Below are 18,842 nucleotides of genomic sequence, written 5' to 3'. Positions count from 1 at the left end.
CGTGCTGCTGGCCCAGAGCGAGGGTGGGCGCGGCCGCGGGGTTTGGGCGCTGGCAGCCTTCCCCAGGAGGAAGCTGATCACCGGCAAAGAGCTTCGCATCAGAACCAAGGGTGTGAAAAGCCTTGATTACATGAACGTCCCGGGTCCTCGGAACGCCCGACAGACCTTTTTGCTTGTGGCTCTAAATAATCTGTTCCACAAGAAATACGACTTAAACCTAACAAAACTGTTTTGTGTTCTAGGACAAGACGGAAGCTGCCCTAAGTGACTGCAGCAAAGGTATGGTGCTTTTTTTGCCCTGTGTGCTGCTCTTGTGCCAGAGCTTTCATGCATCACTTGTGCCGTTTAGTGCCTTCTTGCAGAACCGTAATTTCAGGCATAAGGGTCTTAAAAGAATTTCGAGAAAAGCTTGATGGAAAACACCTGAATGTAAAATTATTTATGTTACTTATTTTGTAAAATATCTGTCAAACTTTTCCTGTCTGTAATAATTTAGTTTCTATTCTCTTGTGCCAAGAAGGCTGCTGTTTGTGCTTCTTCTTAATAGGAAAGTCGTTTTATTATGGAAGCTGTTTCTTTACACCTACTATTTTAAACTCACTTCCACCTGCTATTCCCCCTCAAATCTTGGTTTAATCACAGATTCCAAAGAACTGAGGCCTTTTGGAATTAAAAGCATTAACAAGTCCCTTTTATGCAGGGTTTTTGCTTTGTCACATGGGCTTATGCTCGCTCGCTCTTGCCCTGCATAGTTCTCTCTCTGCAACTTGTAGTGAAATCGCTTCAGCTGTGCGTTGCTTTATTGCTTCCACCCACTCACCCAGGCTCAAATATTTGTTCAGCTCCCCATGACAGCTGGGGAAAAAAGTCCAAATTACCAGTCAGAAAACTAACGCAATGGCTTTGTGCCAGTACTGCTTGTACAGTAAATATGAGTTTGTACACGCTAAGAGTATTCTTGAGGGTAACAAATTCTCGCTGGCCTCTGTCGCTTTGGGGGGTCGCCTTGTTTTGGTGGTTGTGCATTCTGCAAAATACTTCTGCTAATTCTGTCGTGGCTGAAAGGGAATCAGTCTGCTCTGCAGCAGCAAGACTTAAACCTACCAGCGCCTGACGCTCCCGGGGGACTTGGCTTACAAACTGCAATGCAACACTTGAGGCACAGCAGAGCAGTGCACTGTAACCTGCAACGTGCTGACTGTAGCATTGTCTTTGTCCTTTCAGGAGAAATAAGGTGGCCTGTTTAGCTAGATAATCCTACATTTGATTGTCCCGAGAACATTTTAATGGGTTAGTAATTGTAAAATGGGCAGTCTTTTCATACCCATAGTCTTCCATTCCTTCTTTCTGTGATGAAAAATGGATGAAAAAATTCTTGAGAAATTACTGTTTGCAGGTTGTGGTTGAGCGTTCAGTCTTAGCCGCAGCTCTGGACACAGGCAAGGCTGCCAAGGGAATAAGCAGAGGAGAGCCTTAAATTCAGTCAGTATGCCCTGCTGCTGGCTTGCGCAGCTAATGTAACCATTTCTGGATCCCCAAGCCAGTTTTGACTTCTTGATATTAAATTCAGAATGGCAGTAGCTCTCCTGGAGTTTGTCTCAACTTGAACTAAGCAGGGAATTTCTTATTTTCCCTGCTGTGTATATCTTCAGGTATATGTGATTTTAGCTGTGATCTAATAACAGTCACTCAGTAAATATGCAAAAGCTGAAAAGTATCTTACAGGTCCCTAAAATTTCTGAAGTGTCACTTAGAATCTCTACGTAGACAATATTGCAAAATTAAATGCCTGTGCATTATAAATCACTTCTATCTGTGGTAGATTGTACACAATAAATGAAATATAATTTGTGGTGGATTTTCCAGCCAGATGTTACGCATTTTCTGAATTATGTCTTACCCTTTAAACTGTGACTTTGCTCAGTCCTAAGCTACATTATAAAGATAAGTGTTAAGAATTTAATGCACACTTAAGAATTCATTTGAGGGGTATAGAAATGTTTTAAGTAAAATACTGTGCTTTGGGCTCTGTTTCTAGCAGTGGAATTAGATCCTAACTACATTAGAGCTTTGCTGAGGAGAGCAGAACTATATGAAAAAACAGAAAAACTAGATGAAGCTCTGGAAGACTATAAGGCAGTCCTAGAAAAAGACCCATCGGTTCACCAAGCCAGAGAAGCTTGCATGGTAAGCCTTTTTAGTGTACTTTAAACCAATGTCTTTTCTTTCTTATTCTAAATATTCAGTGCTGTTTATGCAAGCAGCTTCATGTGCGGTTTTTTTTTCCCTGTCTGAAACTGTGGTGGTTTTCTCATCTGGTTTTAGGTAAGGCAAATTACGAGAAGTGCCACAACTTCTCTGACGTGGCTCAGGTCCATACAGCAGAGTCCTTTTTTTACCTTTGTAAAATGAGTGAATGTGTGTTCTGAGCTGTGTGTAATTCCATGTTCAATAGCACACACACTTCATTCTAGTTTTTCTGATTGGAGCTCTTACTCGTACTTATGCGTGTGCCAGAAGAGGTTGCCGGAACCACCGCTGCATTTTCGTAGCCGTCGCTTCAGTGCAGGTCTGCACTTTGGAGATCAGCACGCGAGCGCCCTGTAGTACAGTCGCTGGTTAGGGGCAGGCTGGTTTCCTTTCAGTAGAATTCTTTTTCCAATTGGTAAATTTGCAGCCAAATGCCTTTGTGGCATAATTATAAAATAGGGATGTTTTAGTTACTTGATTATGTAGTTTTGAGAATGGCAAAGAGACAGGATTTCATCACTGTGTCTATGTTTGTATCTACTTTAAAATGTTGATATTTTTGTTTCTTGATTTAGCTGTTTTCTGTTCTTCTTCGTTGCTGTCCCTTGAGTGTGTATTGGCCACTTTGAGGTATTTTTACTGATAGTGACTGAAGTCTGCTATTAATCTTCAAAAACCTAGTCTTTCACTTGAAGAAAAAGGCACCTTCTGGTTGCAAATAACACTGATTCCTGATTCAATCGCTTTCCTCCTTGTAAAAATAAAAATAAAAATTCTGCAGCTTAGTACTGTGTTCCAGTGTCCACTTTCACCACTTTCAGTCAAATTGCAAATACTTCAGGATTAAACATTTCTTGTAGCATCTTTGCCATATCTCTGTAAGAGTAAGGAATTGCTTTAAAAGCTTTCTTGGCCTTTAGGATGTGTCAGCTTGGATGAAAAAGGAAAACCCCTAGCACTTCCTGAAACCCCAGTCTAACATGTAAATAATCCCTACTCAGTGAGGATTTAAAGTCACTGCCACAGCCTGCTGATCGGAGGTTTTAAGTAACCCTTTGTGTAAAATACCAGCAGGAAGTGATTTGTCTAGTATGTTAATGCTCAGTGAGGGAAATAGCTGTGGATCTGACAGGTTCAGAGGGTCTTTTCACAAGGGTAGCAAGAAGGGAAATTTATTTGGTGCAGAAAGCTGCTCTTACAGGCTGCTTGCTGTTCTTATTTTTGAGAAGATGTTATGTAGGCTATGTTGAAAGGACAGACGTGGTAGAGATGTAGGCAGCCAGCTGGTGGTTTTGAAGGAACATGTGCTAATGAAAGGTAACCACTAGAAAAAGTCTGGTGGTGGTCACTTTTTGTCAGAGTGGGAGTTTCAGGTCGTGGCAGGAACTGACCATCTTCTGCAGGGAAAACAGCCAAACTATTCTGTACTTCCATTTTAAGGGAAATGGTTGCCATTCTAAAACGTAATTCTTAGTTGGGCACTCAAATCCGTATGGTAACACTTGACTTTATTTATATCTGGTTAGATTTTCAAAGGGCGTCATTATTTTAGTTCAGTGAACGTGCAACATATTCTGCCCTGTAAAGGAAAAAAAGTCATTTGCTTCATCTGCAAAACTATCTGTAAGGCCATTTTGAATATGTCAGTGCAGAAACATTTTCAAAAGGCTTAGATTTAATAGTTCTAACCCTCCATTTGGGAAAATAAATCATTAGGAGTGATTTCCCCTTCCCCCCCTCCCCCATACTGTGGTGTTGCGAGTGGCAGGTTAGAAACTGCTTTTAGAGCGTATTAGACAAGAAGCCCTGCCTGAAATCGCCTCCTCTGGGACTGGATCAGTTGCACTGATGGCAGGAAAATATTCTGCCCAACTGTGTAACTCCTGTTAGTGGCAAGGGCACCGTTTCACCAGCAGCTGAGGTGCTGCTTGCTGCTGCTTGGAGCTGCCTGGTGGCTCTCCCAGTGCCAGCACTGGTGCCAGCTCCCCTCCAGCCCTGGGGGTGGCTGGATCTGTCCATCAGGCTGGCAGGTAACTCACTCTGCTCTGGGGAGGAAGAGCAACAAGCAAGGAGTAAAAAAAAAAGCCAGCAACTAAAAAGCTTTGAAATAAATACTCTGCTGCTGCCTTGGCTCTCTGCAGTCAGACGGGTCCTGCTGCAAACGCTGGCGAGAAGGACAGAAGAGGTGGTCAGGGCAGAGCAGCAGCCGGGGGGCGTCGCCCTCTCTGCGCAGCAGCCCCCGGTGCTGGCTGAGAGCAGGAGGCACCTTGTCCCCTGGCCATGGCTTTGGGACCAACGCGCTTGTCACACGTGAGCACTGTGTGCGCAGTGGAGTGACGGGGCCATCGCCGGCCGAAAACGAGTGTTTGTGCTGGTCTGGTTTGTAGTCTCCTGTCTGAGACTTGGGCTTGGTGGATCCAGGAATTCAGCCAAAGAGTCTGCTGACATTTCTGAAGGGAACAGCAGGATTCCTTTCTGGAGCTTGTAGCCTTTCAGCGTTAGACTCACTCCAGAGCGAGGCGTGGGGTAATCCAACAAGGTACTTGGTAAAGCAGCACCCGAGGCGTGGGCTTCAGCAGCTCCTCCTGCTGAGAACAACCGTGAAGATCATGAACCACCAGGCAGGACTCCACAGATTGAGACTTGGGAATGCTGTCACTAGTTGGTACAAAATGTACGGAGTTTATAATGCATATATTTTGGCTAATTGGAACCCCCTCAATATATAGATACTGTGCTTTTATATCTCTTGCAAAACCGCTGGGTTTTTTCCACCGAGTATGCCTCTAATCAAAAAGAGCCCTTGCTCAGTAACCAGTGGAGATTTGGGCTAGAAGAGAATCACAAACAGTGCTGTTGTTCTGCCTGGCCATCTTTCAGGAATGTTTTAGAACAAGCAGCAATTTATTCTCAATTTTTGTAGCTGTGAAGTACAGAGGTTGACTGTTACATGTACCTTCTGCTCCTTGACCTCATTTCACTAGGCAGAGGCTTTAGGCTCACATGTGGTGCAGAACACTTTGTACAAAATGCCCTCGATTTACACTGCAGTGGGATTTAGGACATTCTGCCCCGAGTTTGTCCTGTTCTTTGTCAATTTTCAGAGTAGAAGCAATCTTTTGAGACTGAAGCATAAAATTCTTCTCTCGAAAAATTGTTAAGGAAATACTGACAGCTAGGTTTACACTTCTTAAAATATTAAATTTCTAAATTTCATAATAAAAAACCAATTCCAGCTGTAATGTTGTCTCCACCTATGTGGTTAACATATCTAATATGTAGGAAACTAAGAAGCTGTGCTTCATTTTAAGGTAAATTGCATTGCTCTTTGCAGAGATTTCAGGGCGTTTTTTCCCCCTAACGGGCAATGAAAATGCTGCACCAAGAGAATCTGCAAATTAGTTTTGTTTAGTGTTAGAGCAAATCTTTCTCCATCCTATTAAAAGGAAGTATTTCAGAGACTGCTTAAGGAAATGTCATGATGTTGTTAAATGACAGTTTATTAAATACACGGTAGTTCCTCACTTTGATTCTTGGTTTGATAGCTGCTCTAAAATTCCAGTAATCCCTATTGAAGTTTTTCCAGAAAGTGTTTAATGATGTGGTATCAATCTTCAGGTTTTGTTTTTAGGCGGTGTGTAATCTAAAAATTTTATGCGAACCCAACTTGTGTCCCGTGAATTTTGGCTTCAGCACAGCTTTTGAGGGATTGGCAGGCCAGATAAACACGTTCACCACCAGCAGCTGTACTTCGATAGAAGTATCGCGGACGGCAGACAGCCAGCCGCGCTCACGGACACCTGTCTGTAGAGAACTAACCTCGCAGTTACGGTTCTGGAGCGAGAAGGGCAGAGCCTTTGGAACTGCAGTGTTCAGGCAGACAGAGCACGGCGTGTGTGTCTCAGATCGAGGGTCTGTGTCTTCCTGTCCTGCTAAAGCCTGATGCCCGAGCAGGAGGGACACACACTGTATGTGTCAAACCTGTCCAAGATTCAGCGAATCTCACAGCCCTTGGTGCAAACTGAATTTAGAGCCTGGGGTTATCCCCCCAGGTGTGCGTGCAGGCAGCTCGTTCCCAGATGCACACCCAACTAAGAAGCCCCTCTGGGTGAGCAGGAGTCAGGTGAGGTCTGACTGAGCTTGTTAGGTCGGGCTCACTGGGGCTGATGCTGGGCCTGGCCTGGTTTCAAGCTTAGCCATCCATGGGTGTCTGCGTTCTGGTCCTTAGTACCTGGGATTCCATCTGTTTGGGTTTTTTGGTGTGCTTTATTTCTGGGTTATAGCACTTCTCTTCCCCATCGCTATCTGAAGGGAACCTACAGGGAGGCTGGGGAGGGACGTTTATGAGAGTGTCCAGCGACAGGACAAGGGGAAATGGATTTAAGTTAAAGGAGAACAGGTCTAGATTGGCTCTTAGGCAGAAACTGTTGAGTGCGAGGGTGGCCAGAGTCTGGCACAGATTGCCCAGAGAGGCTGTGGCTGCCCCCTCCCTGGAGGTGCTCAAGGCCAGGTTGGATGAGCCTGGAGCAGCCTGGGCTGGTTGAGAGGCGTCCCTGCCCATGGCAGGGCTTGGGTTGGATGAGCTCTAGGGGCCCTTCCAACCCAGGCCGTTCTGTGACTGTCGAGAATGAGCTGCGTTTGCCTGGGTGTCCTGCTCGGGGGAGGAGCAGCCCAGCAGCCGGGTCCATGGGCTTTCCCTGGAGGTGAACGTCTTATTTCACTGCGGCTGCGGTGTCAGGATGACAAACCTAGCCATGATGAGCGGAGCTGTAAGTGACAGGAAGGAAGAAAATTAAGAAATGAATTCTTTAACTATGTTGAGGAGCCAATTATCACAAGGGAAGTGGATCCACACCTGTTACTGTAGGCTGCCACTGTAATTAATTTACTGAGAGCACCATTACAGCAGATCTGTCTTATTTGCTATGGCCTGCACGAGAAGAGACACACAGTTAGGCATATAATTGCATGCTGAACTGCCAGAATTATACAGTGATAACTGTAGTATAAAAGCTTGAGATAGTACATCTAAAAATTATGGAAAAATATGCCTAAAAAGCGACTGCCTCTCGTAATATGTTTTGGTTTAATATTGTATTTAACTGAAGCATAGAAAATGCAAAATTTAAATGATATAATAGTGAACTTAGGTGCGGTGCATATGAAGTTCTAATTAAAAATGACCATTACAGTCACATAGCAGAACACCAGTAGTGTGTAAGGACAGAGGGTGTCACAGCTGTTCCAGGCAAAAATGGGAACTGCGGAGACCACGCCGTTACGTCATGGTAATGCTCCCGGAAACGTGGCAGGTTTGAGGTGGCACGACAGCTTTTGACACTGGTGCCAGTTCTGAGAGGGGGAAACAAGCACGTTAGCGACCTGTGACTGGGAGCAGTACCTGGCTCGGGGAGAACTCCTGGAGCTCCCTCCCTGTGAGGAACTGCCAAACCCAGGCCCTCGGTGACAAACCCTCTCCTCCTTAGAACTTACGTTGCATAATAAGGTGCATTTCATTAAACTGTGTCCTGAAGTTCATAGACACTTACTTCAGTGCTCTTCTGGTAAAGTATTTGTGTTTAGAAGATCTTCATGTTTTCCCAGTGTGGATTTCCCTAGAACTGACTTTGTGGATATTTTCCTCATTGCACCTCTGTGTTTATGTTCAGAAGTCAAATGCTGTGCGTGCTTAATTCCTCTACCCTCTCTTACCAGTTTAATGCATGCAGCAGAGGAAACAGGGCTAAAATATATTTTAAATCTCTTAAATTCCATAAGCTTTTCAGTTAAAATTCCAAGCAAACAGATCCGATCTGTTTTCCAGCACTGAAAATCTATGCCCATATGAAACCTGCACTTCGAAGTTACGACTTATTGTTTATGTGAACCGATGTCATAGGATGAATTGCAGGTTCCCAAAATAAGATGAAAGTGTGGTTTGACGTAAGGATTCCTTTTAAGCTATAAATGTTGTATCCTGGGTATGAAAATTCCATTAGCTTAACCTACAGTATTATTGAAAGGGTGGGTCTGATGCCAATTTCTCTCTCTCTCCACAGCGATTGCCTAGACAAATTGAAGAGCGGAATGAAAAATTAAAGAAAGAAATGTTAGGTAAGTAGGATGTACATATAAGTTCAACAATAATAGTATTCATAATCTACTAAAAAATAAAAATGCGGCGTCTCTTGTATAAAGTTGAAAGAAGCTAAATCTTGAAGGAAATAACTTGTTCTATGTTAAACAAAGCTGACAATTTCTTCATAGTTCTCTGTTGCTCGGTTTCACCCACAGTAAGTTGTAGCCGAATGATTCTTCCACACAGAAAAGGCTGTTAGTTAAATTTAGAGGAAGAATACTCATGAAACAGTTGAATATCGATGCATGTAAAAGCAGGCGAAAAGAGTTTGGAACAGGCCAACTGCTCTGCCTGTTCTCTCTGCAAGTAAACCTTCAACGGAAACATTCCCATGAAAGGGATAAAACAGAGTTTTCACTAAACCTTTACATAAAAGAAGTCAGCCAGCTGTAATAACTGAGCGTGTTTCATCTTGTGTCTGAAGAAATAAATTCGGTTCTTTTTGTAGCACTTCCAGCCTACAGACCTCCAAGTCTTCATGTTTACCTCAATTTATATAGTTTTTCAGTTCCATTTGCTTGGAGGCTGAATTAGACCTGCCTCGTGCTACAGACAGACATCTGGCCTTGCTGGGAGGGGAATTAGATTTCCTTACTGCATAGCTTACTGTCTCTTGACTTCTTACAGTTCTCTACCGAAGGATATTATTGACTCTATTTGCTTGTAGAAAAGAGAATTTCATTAATGTAACTCGCGTGGATGCGTGTGCCTCCATCACTGTGTTGTGTGGCATTGCTTGGGGAATACCTGAACGGGATGGGTGTATTTCAGGAGGATAACTACTGAAATAAGGCTGCCCAAGCAAGATTGGTTTCCATGGGTAATATTAATTATAAGGCCCTTCCCTGCACCACTGGCAGTGTTCGGTTAAACTAATGGTTTGGGCAAACACCTCCTGCCCAAAGACAGAGTGCTGCAGCGTTGTCTGCTCTCTCCTGGCTAACAGGGTTTGTTAATTCTTACAGATTCAGACACTGCATAAGCCAGTCTGACTCTCTGGTGCTTTTTAAAATGAGTTTTTATTTTTGGTCATCTTCTCATTTGCACTGTGTAGAAAATCTGCACAAAAGAGCAAGCACAAGTGACAGCAGAGGAGAAACTAGCTGTACCTGCTGACCTATTTCAGAAATAGCTTTCAATAGTGATCCGTTTACTCCTTCGAGGTGTGACAAGCAGTAGACAAAATGCTATTTTTAGATGAGTTAGGCTTTGAGGGTTTGGCATGGGAAAGGGGAAGACGGTGTTTTGCTGTTCTGCAGAGAATCCAGTTTAACAAGCTCCGTCTGCCTTGCATACAGCACCACTAATTCTTAAAATATTTGGGAAGAAGAGGTGGTTTCAAGGGCTTATGCTGAAGCTGGTATTTTTGTTTATTTTTTTTCTTGCTGTGCAGAGAGTCTGACTTGTTCTTGCTTTGTACCTGTTTTGACCCAGTAAAGTTACAGTGAGGCTTTCTAGAGCTTTACGTCGTCACATTCTGTTTCCAATGTTGTACTTAGCATAAGCTATAAATAAGGAAGGTTAAGTGAGATAGTACTATAAATAGACGAATGCAGAGAGTATCCAGAAGGATCATGCCCATTTGTAGGACCTAGGCTGGGTTTCAGCACAAAGCAACAGGAAAACAATTCCAGATCTTTTTTGAACTCTCCCTTTGTTACCATCGTTCCCAAAGTCTAAAAGGCCCCACTAATCAGAAGGGACTACGCTGAAACCCAGTAGACCCAGCTTGTAAACCGTTGTTACAAACCTAGTTTTGTACTGCTCGTCCTTGCCTAGATTTCAGGCTGAATGTGATGTTTAAAAAGTGTTATTCCTGTGGCAGTAAGGGGTTTGGAGCTGGTCTTTTGGGAGCTGGTTCAGGCTGTTGGTACTGGGATTGTCGCTAAAGGGATCCCTTTTCAGTGATGTTACGTGCATGCAAGGTGGCCACTGATGGTTTCTGATGGAAACAGCCAGGAAAACCAGTCTAAAAGTGGGGTAGCACAGCGTGCTGCGTTCATCTGCAGCCTCTCCTGTGCATCATCACACAGGTGATATTTTATCCTTAGCCCTGCTTGTCATCGCTCGTGTCACACCAACGGAGGAGTTTTGCTGTAATGCGTTCTCTTCATAGAACACTTGAAATCGAGTGAGGATTATGGGCAGTACCCAGGCTAGTGTTTTCAAGTGTTAATCAAATTCCCTCTGTCTTTGTGGTTAAGAGAGAGAGCGGTGATGTCATGGATCTAGTAAGGGAGGCCTGGGAAGGAAATACTTCCCAGGGTTTACAAAATGCTGCTGTTCTCTCTGAGGTCAAGTCAAAACCCTTACAGCTGAAGAAGGGGGATTGGATGAGAGTTCTGGAAGGAGTGAAGGAAGACAAACTTGTGGTAGTTCAGAGGTTTTGTCAGATCGTTTTCATTGTACAATGTTTTAAGCTGTTTCAGCTTTTCCTTTTCAAGAACTTTGTTAATGCTACTTACCAACTGAGTAGCGTATCCCAATAGTCAGCTCCTTGTGGCAATCCGTTAGGAGGTGATCTGACTGCGGGTTAAACAGTCCCAGGTATGCGAGGATTTCTTCTTGCCTTCTCAGAGGGCACTTGGCTCAGGTGTCTGAACTGCACCCTGGATTTTTTGATTCCAGGAGAGCAAGTCAGCTGCATCCTAATGGTTCCAGGCTAGGCCTGGCCGAGGAGCACTGATGCTCATCTTAAATTAATCACCAACAAAATCTTTAGAAAGGATGTCACAGTTCATGCTTTGGCTCCTTTAAAGTTTAGATGTTGAATTGAAGTCGTATTTCAGTTAAGGAATCAGCCCGTAACGTCGTTTTGCTAGGCTTTCGTTCTTTCAGCTAAAGCCAAGTCCTGCTCTGCCCAACTTAACACACACTGTCCTAGGACCAGGAGCTGTGTGGAAACAAACCAGAACACCTGGCGTGCATCTTCCTCCTCTCCTGAGCGCGTTTCCTGTTTTCCAGTGCTACAGCTCATTACCACATGGTTTGGCGGAAGCCGAAACCACTTGTTAAGTGATGCCATGTAAACAAATCAGAGTACACATTCTTGGCTGAGTTTTTGTTCCAGACTACCTAACTATGAATTCTTGTGTACAAGTGGTGGTGTGTGTGATGTCACTAGAAAAAGCACATGTTGTTGCTAAACCAAGTCCCTTTCTGTGATGTGTTCTGTAACTTTTTTAAGCTGATGTTTCTATTTAAATGATTTTCACATTTTTTTGTTCAGCCTTTGCAAGTTAGTGCTACTGCTTGTCCCTGAAGCTTGCTCACTACGAGTTAACCTCTGAGTTTCACTTTAAAGAAAGTTTAACTAATAGCACACCTTTAAAGGAGCTTTTAAATCCATGTGGCTCTTTCCCTTTACACTGTCTCAACGTGAGTGTCCTCTGCCTTAGTAACTGCCCAGCACATGAACATGTACTGACCATTTTCTGCGTTCTTTTTTATTTCTCTTCTAACTCGAACGCCAACAAATTCCAGCTGTTGTGCAACAAGCTAGTCTTGTTTAGAGAAACTGTAATTATTGTGATAACGAGAACCGGCTCCTTTGGGGAGAGGGTGTGAGAAGAGGGGAAGTTTGGAATAGTTTTAGCAAGGTTTAGGGCTGTGACAACGATGCAGCTACCTGCGTGCCTACAGGGTAGCTAAGTATATTGGATATAACAAAAAATGGGAGGGAACATACACCAGTCTGTGTAACCCATCTTGCACACAAAGATTTCATCAAATCTGATTAAAAACTACTGAGACTTTCAGCTGAAGTTGTAAATGAGTGCAAGGTACTTGATTATTGACATTTTTCCAGCCACCTGACCTCAGCAAAGGTATTTAATAGTACCTAAAGAATTAGGGGGTTTTGATATCGAAGAGCAACTACGCTGCTAAACCTCAATACTGTGTATAGGGAGGTCGCTTTAAATAGTTCAAATTAGAGCTGATACACAGTTGCTTTTAGTTCAGTCCTCCCTTACCATTTAGGGAAGGGAAAGGGATTTGCCCTTGCTCTTGCTTAAGACACCTTGTTGGCAATACAGAAAGCCACAAAAAGGTGAGACCTCATCAGGAAATTTGTCTTTCATCCAAAAAAAAATCTTAACAGAAACCATACCGAGCATTTCAGTTTCCAAACACCACATTAACACTAGCAGCTATACTAGAATTATTACCAGAAAGACTGAATAGCAATTAATTTTGGCTCTTACATCTTAATGTAAATCGTGAGAAACCTGTTCCTGTGTCTGCCTTTTGCTCCAGGATGTTACGTTGCAGTTCAGGTGAGCAATGGATCACACACTGCTGAGCCCTAAGCTGATTTTTGCCAGTCAGTTTTCTTCTTAACCTCTGAATATTGCTTTGCTGTAGCAAGTAAATGGGCTGAGGTTCCAGGTGAAAAGTAAACGTGGGCTCTCTAAAATACAAAGAACGTGATCTGTGAAAATGCAGCCTCGGAGAGAAGAACGTGACCCTGTGCCAGGACAAGTGAGTGTTTGCCTGCTGAGAACTGCCTGCAGCTGGGTCACAGCTCCACATGCCTTTTGCCTTCCTTCAGCACAGCCTCTGTTTTAAGAGAGCTTTTCTTCGCGGGGGCGGGGGAGGTTGGACTTAACTACAGATCTTAATTTAGGGATGAAAGGACAGTGGGGGAGGAGGAAATAGAGCTTTCCTACAATGCTGGCTTGATGTGCGCCAAGCCAAGCCAGCAGCAGCAGTGCTTTTGGCTCGAGTTCCCGGAAGAGGCAAGGCTTTCTTCTCTCTCGTTAACAATTTATTGAACGGGGCTGCAGCAAAAGGCATTGCTGTGTATGGCCTTAAGTGACAGAACAGGAAGGTGACTGAATTGTCTTATTTGTTCAGTCCCAGTGAGATGAAGAATAAAGTATTAAATACATCACCATATAGTCTGTAGCTTCTCCCAGAGAGCTGGCCTAGCTACAGGCAAGAATACCACGGCAGTTGTTCTGTGCTTGTTGGTTCTGGCGTGACCGGAAGAGAGCCATCACACTAACTCCAGTTAGAAGAGACCTTTCACAGTTTCCTGAAACAGGCAAACTCGTCTGCCTGCTCCCGAGCCAGCTGCAGTGCCTGTGTAACTTGGGAGCTGTTTACAACCCACTCCAGCAGTGCCAGACCCTGCCAGGATTCTCCCCCCAGGAGACAAAGACCCTTCTCACCCCGTACCTGCAGCCCAGCAGCAACCAAACGTTTGCCTGGAGGTACAATAGCAGCTATTCAGCCCAGTCACAAAAATGCTACCAACAACTGTATAGTTTTATAACCAAAGTGCTTTTAGGATGCAGTATAAAGTGACAAACTTAATAGTTAACTTGGCTTAAACAGGGTGTAGCTTAAAAAAAAATCCCCACCAGTACAAAGAAGCTAATCCTAGCTGAGCCACTCACTGGAATGGCTTTGCCAGATCCCTCCACCACCTCCTTTGTTAATCCACACAGAAAAATGGGAGAAAAGTTCTGTCTCGCCATCTACCTGCTTTTGTAGGGTGACGTTGTATTTTTCCCTGTGTAAAGCCCCAGAATTTCCATGTTGACTCCCAAGGACCAATGTTGCTTTAAAATAATGACACAAATCTCTGAAAGATACTCAGTCGTGAACCAGCGCTTCGGTGCAAGATCTCAGTTCCTTCGGTGTGTTTCACAGTAGCACAGGAGTGCTGGGAGTCTCTGCATGCAGGACCGAGTTGGTCCTTCGAACAAAGCGTTTGTACTCAGCTCTTGTTTCTTTGGCATTTTCTGTCGGTGTGCTCAAAAAAGCCCCAATTCAGGTTTGGAAAATAGTGTATTTTGGTTTATGCTGCTGGTGTTTAACCTGCTTGAACCTTTGCCAGACGGTAAGAGCTCAGGGACAGCTTTGGTGGGGTGAGCTCTGCTTTGCTCCCATTTTGGGCGTGAGCGCGGCCGGGGGCCTGCGGTGCCACGCTGGGCAAGTCTCTTCATCTTTTTGCACTCTGTGCGTGCAACATAAATTCTGCCTGTCTCTTTCTGTAAAGAGCTTAGATAGGACCTTGTTCCTTGTGTTTCTGTACTTCTTTATCGCTGCCGTGAAGTTACTGCAGCAAAGCCCAAATTAAATTCTGGCTGGTGCTCTGCAGTGGGGAAAGTTACTCAACAGCAGCAACAATGGTTGCACTGCAGGGCAGGAACGGGGGGCTCAGACAAAGAAAAGAACTTGGGATAAGCCAAGAAACTAAGTGATAAGCTCGTATGGCTTTGCAGTTAGATTCTAATACGGGAGTTTAGAAGTAGAAATAAAGGTGAAGGTGACAGGAATAACGGGTATTTCTTAGGAGTGGAGGCGGGTTGCTGAGAGCTCACAGGTGCCGGTAGGGCTGGGTGTGGCAGCTGCACCTTTTGGTCCGATGATGGTGACTCCTTCAGCCGCTCGGCGGGATGCGCGGTGTGCATCCTGCTCCCAACCGTGTGCACGCACCAAACTCCCAGCGAAACCAAATCCGTTACCTTAAGGAACAGCAAAAGTAGTCAGGCCTTTTGAAAGTGGTGTGTAGCCTGCGCATGCAGACCTAGGGCAGGCTTCAGCTGATCCAAACTTCCCCCATTTCTTCTTTGGGAAATCAGTCTGCAGTTCGGCATTGAAGCCAGGAGAAAAACAGTATTTTTCTTGGAAAACAGACTGTCTTCCTCCTTTATTTTGTCATGCCAGGGGCTTGTTCATAGCCAATGCTGTAGTTGTTGCTTCTGCTTCTTGTTTAATTTAAAGCACTTTATGTATTCTGTCATCTCTGTATAGATACAATATTTTAAAAAGGATATCCTTTTGTTGCCCTTCCCCTGTAGGTGGTAGCAAGATTTATTTTCTAGAGACGTACGGAAAGCATGTGGGATAAATCACAGAATCCTATAATGTCTTAGGCTGGAAGGGCCCTAGAGCTCATCCAACCCAAGCCCTGCCATGGGCAGGGACACCTCTCAACCAGCCCAGGCTGCTCCAGGCTCATCCAACCTGGCCTTGGACATCTCCAGGGAGGGGGCAGCCACAGCCTCTCTGGGCAATCTGTGCCAGACTCTGGCCACCCTCACACTCAACAATTTCTGCCTAAGAGCCAATCTAGACCTGTTCTCCTTTAACTTAAATCCATTTCCCCTTGTCCTGTCGCTGGACACTCTTGTCCAAAGTCCCTCCCCAGCCTCCCTGTAGGTCCCTTCAGGCACTGCAGGCAGGGATAAGGTCCCCCCGGAGTCTGCTCTTCTCCAGCTGAACAACCCCAGCTCCCTCAGCCTGTCCTCAGAGCAGAGCTGCTCCAGCCCCTGGGTCAGCTTTGTGGCCTCCTCTGGACTCATTCCAACAGCTCTGTGTCCCATCCATAGAAGCTGTAGATCTTATTAACTGACATACTCTGTGTATATTTAATAATGCTTATTAAATAATAGTTGTTTAGAGCTTTTAGCAGTGGTAAGTTAGTCCTGGAGAACTGTAGCTTTGTAAGTGACCTAATGATGTCACATCACGCGAGTTTCTGCAGGGACAATGCCTGTGAAGTTGTACGCATCAGGTGGAACTGCTTAGTTTGCAGGTGCAAACACTGTTGCAAGGGTGAATTTGTTTTGGTTTTCTCTGTATGTTTTATAGAGGTTTAGAAAGGGATTTTTAATCGTTACAAATGAGCAGCTTGAACCATGGCTGTCATTGTGTCTTTGGTAGTTGAGGAAACTGGTGGGTTAGAACATTCTTGATTGTGCTGCTGTGCTGAAACTGAACCCCTGTGCAGAACTGAAACCCTGGCATTAGCAAATGGAATGTTGGCAGCTCTCAGAGTTCTGTCTGTGTGTAAGAAATAGGGGAGAGCAGCGCTTCGTTGTGAGCTGTGAAACTTGTTCCTCGAGAGCTTGTAACCGAGGGAATAAGGTGCCTCCGGACACCTGTAACCACGCGGCTGGTGCTCTCTGCAGTGGGACGACCCGACAAACCCTTCGGAACCGGGACGGGGATCTGTTTGCACCCCCTGAGCTGGCAGTAACTACACCACAGCTCTGATTTTTTTAGTCTCTGATGAAAAGACCCTCAATATTCATGACACTGCAGAGATTTCCACAGCGTTTACCTTAAATTTGCAGATAAATCAGCAGAGCTGGACTGTGCAATTGGGCGTAATTCAGCAAGAGTTTCCCCCCTGCTTAGTACTTAATGTGTTTTCTTTTTCTTGTAGGCAAACTGAAGGATCTTGGGAATTTGGTTCTCCGCCCCTTTGGCCTGTCAACAGAAAATTTCCAGATAAAACAAGATTCGTCAACTGGCTCATACTCCATCAATTTTGTTCAAAATCCAAACAACAATAGATAACACGAACACAGTCGAGATCTGTTGGCTTTCAGGCTTCGTGACTGTGTGCTTGCCCGTACCAATAAAAGGATTCAGCAAACCTTCTTCACACTCCCCAGGTGAAGATAAGACTTGAGCATATTCGTGCCCCTGCTTCTGAAATTATTTATAATGTGGATGTAAAGCAAGTTGTTCAGCTTCCCTTAGTGATAACTGTGTCCAGTGTGGGATTCACTCATTTTTTTTAATCTTCTTTTTTTTCCTTCCCTTGTGACGTTTGCTTGTGTTTGTTATTCTGGCCCGTTCAATGCTGGCAACAACATGCTGCGAGCAGTTCAGTCGTACCAGAACGCTCCTGGAGCTGTAGCCACGTGCCAGGGTCTCACCCAGGCGGTGCTCCGGTGCCAGCCCTGCCCCAGCCTCCGGCCCTGGGGACAGAATTCCTCCTTCCCCCAGCTCTGCATGCTGGGCGTGATGTCCTCTGCTCTGGAATATCCGCTGTGCCCCCTCCCAGCTCCCTGAGTGCCCTCCGCCTGCTCATGGCTGGGCTGAGGAGCAGCAGAGGCCTCCAGGCTGTGTGAGCCAGCACATCCCCGCGCTAGCAGCCACTCTGCTCAGCGCACAGACCCACAGCGCAGCCCTGTACCAGCTACTGTCAAGAAAATTAACTCTGTCCCAGCCCGACCCAGCACGCCACGAACAAAGCCTGGTGCTGCCTGGGGGAATCGAGCAGAAGCGCTTCTGCCCGCTCAGCGGGTGGGTGGGACTGCCAGCATGCGTGGCAGCCGGCCGGCCTCTGCTCTGGAGTGATCTGTCCTTCTAATAAAGGCTTCCTGCTTCTGGTCCTTGGTCTGTGAAGTTTTTGGTGCCCCCGAGTCCTTCCCGTGGTGGTAGTGGTGCTACAAGTGCTTGTAGCCACCCACAAATAACGGACTTGCAGGACGTTAATTTGACACAGTCGCGGTTTTTTGTCTCGCTTAGAGCAATATCAGGGCCACTCTTACAGCGCGGTTATTTACTTTTTATTAGTCTTTCTGGAGGCAACAAGGACATTTTGTAGCTCTGTGTGTGTATATGTGTACATACATACACACGCTTCGTAATGGTACCGTCAAATCAGTTAAATTTGCTTCCCTGAGATTCATTCATGTGACAAAGATCCATAATGGCAAACAAAGAAGTGATGTTAAAATTAATTGCAAAAGATCCTTATGGTGTACTAGACTTTGAAGACTTTGAAATTATATATATATTTATATATATATGTGTGTGTGTGTGTGTGAGTGTGTGCTGTTGAAGTAGTTCATTGAGATTGTGGGAAAGGGATGTCTCTTGTAATTATTACCTTTTTTTTATTGACGCTGAAATGTTTACATTGGAGGCAGATTTGTCAGTTGTCTCCATGCAGATTTGAACAGGAGATTTCATTAAATAATCAGCGGTGGCTCTCTGTTGGCTGTTGGTTGTCATCTTGAATTTATTTCAGGAATTCTCTCTCTGCGTACTTAAGGACTGAAATTGCAGAGCTCTGGTCTTTACCCTGATGTGCCTGAAAGGAACAGCGGAGGCATCCCTGGGGCATTATTTCCTTTCTGTTTCTGCAGCTGGGGAGGGGATTTTCGCTCGTGCGACACTGACCTGCGGCGTTGCTTTTGGTTCTTTTGACTTTGGGGGTTACGTGTTGGCTTGAGAGCGATCTCAAAGCTGCAGTGAGTGTCTGTGAAGTCTATGGAATTAAAATGTCACTGTCAAACGAAGAAAAAAACCCCTAATTCAGTGAGGCCTGCGCAGCCTTTAACATCTTCTGCATAACTAAAATGTCACTTAAGTAAGGACCCGCAAACAGGCTCTAGGATTTCGGCGCGCTAAAGCCGTAACTGCTGTGCTTCACCTGATGGACATTTCTAACGTGTGAGTCTGTGTTTCCTTTACTAACAAAGTTTGGGCGATGGGGTAGGGCCGTGGCGGGGAGGTTTTCAGGGAAGATTTTGCTCCCCGGAGCAGCGGCTGTGCTGGCGGGGAGGCGCGCTTCTCCCGGCGGGGCCCAGCTCCTGCGGCACTGGGTGCGAGGAGAAGGCGTGCTCGCACCCCAGGGCTCTGCAGGTCCCGAGAGCTGAACTAGCTGTGAAACTACCTGCTGGTCCCTCAGCCGAGCTCG

At 45.2% G+C, this 18,842-nt stretch overlaps 1 protein-coding gene across 1 annotated transcript in view; it reads left to right on the top strand.

Moving 5' to 3' along the window:
* Positions 1-16,917, top strand: part of TTC1 (tetratricopeptide repeat domain 1) — a 31,151-nt gene extending 14,234 nt beyond the window's left edge. The window contains exons 4-7 of the mRNA XM_009876466.1: positions 243-279; positions 2,039-2,187; positions 8,310-8,364; positions 16,572-16,917. Coding sequence (XP_009874768.1) covers positions 243-279; positions 2,039-2,187; positions 8,310-8,364; positions 16,572-16,705 — 375 coding nt within the window. The 3' untranslated portion in view covers positions 16,706-16,917. The remainder of the gene's footprint in view (positions 1-242; positions 280-2,038; positions 2,188-8,309; positions 8,365-16,571) is intronic.
* Positions 16,918-18,842: the final 1,925 nt, after the last annotated feature.

This window comes from Apaloderma vittatum, unplaced genomic scaffold (assembly GCF_000703405.1).
Source record: "Apaloderma vittatum isolate BGI_N311 unplaced genomic scaffold, ASM70340v1 scaffold27019, whole genome shotgun sequence".
Lineage (NCBI taxonomy): Eukaryota > Metazoa > Chordata > Aves > Trogoniformes > Trogonidae > Apaloderma > Apaloderma vittatum.
This window is presented reverse-complemented; position numbering and strand designations above follow the sequence as displayed.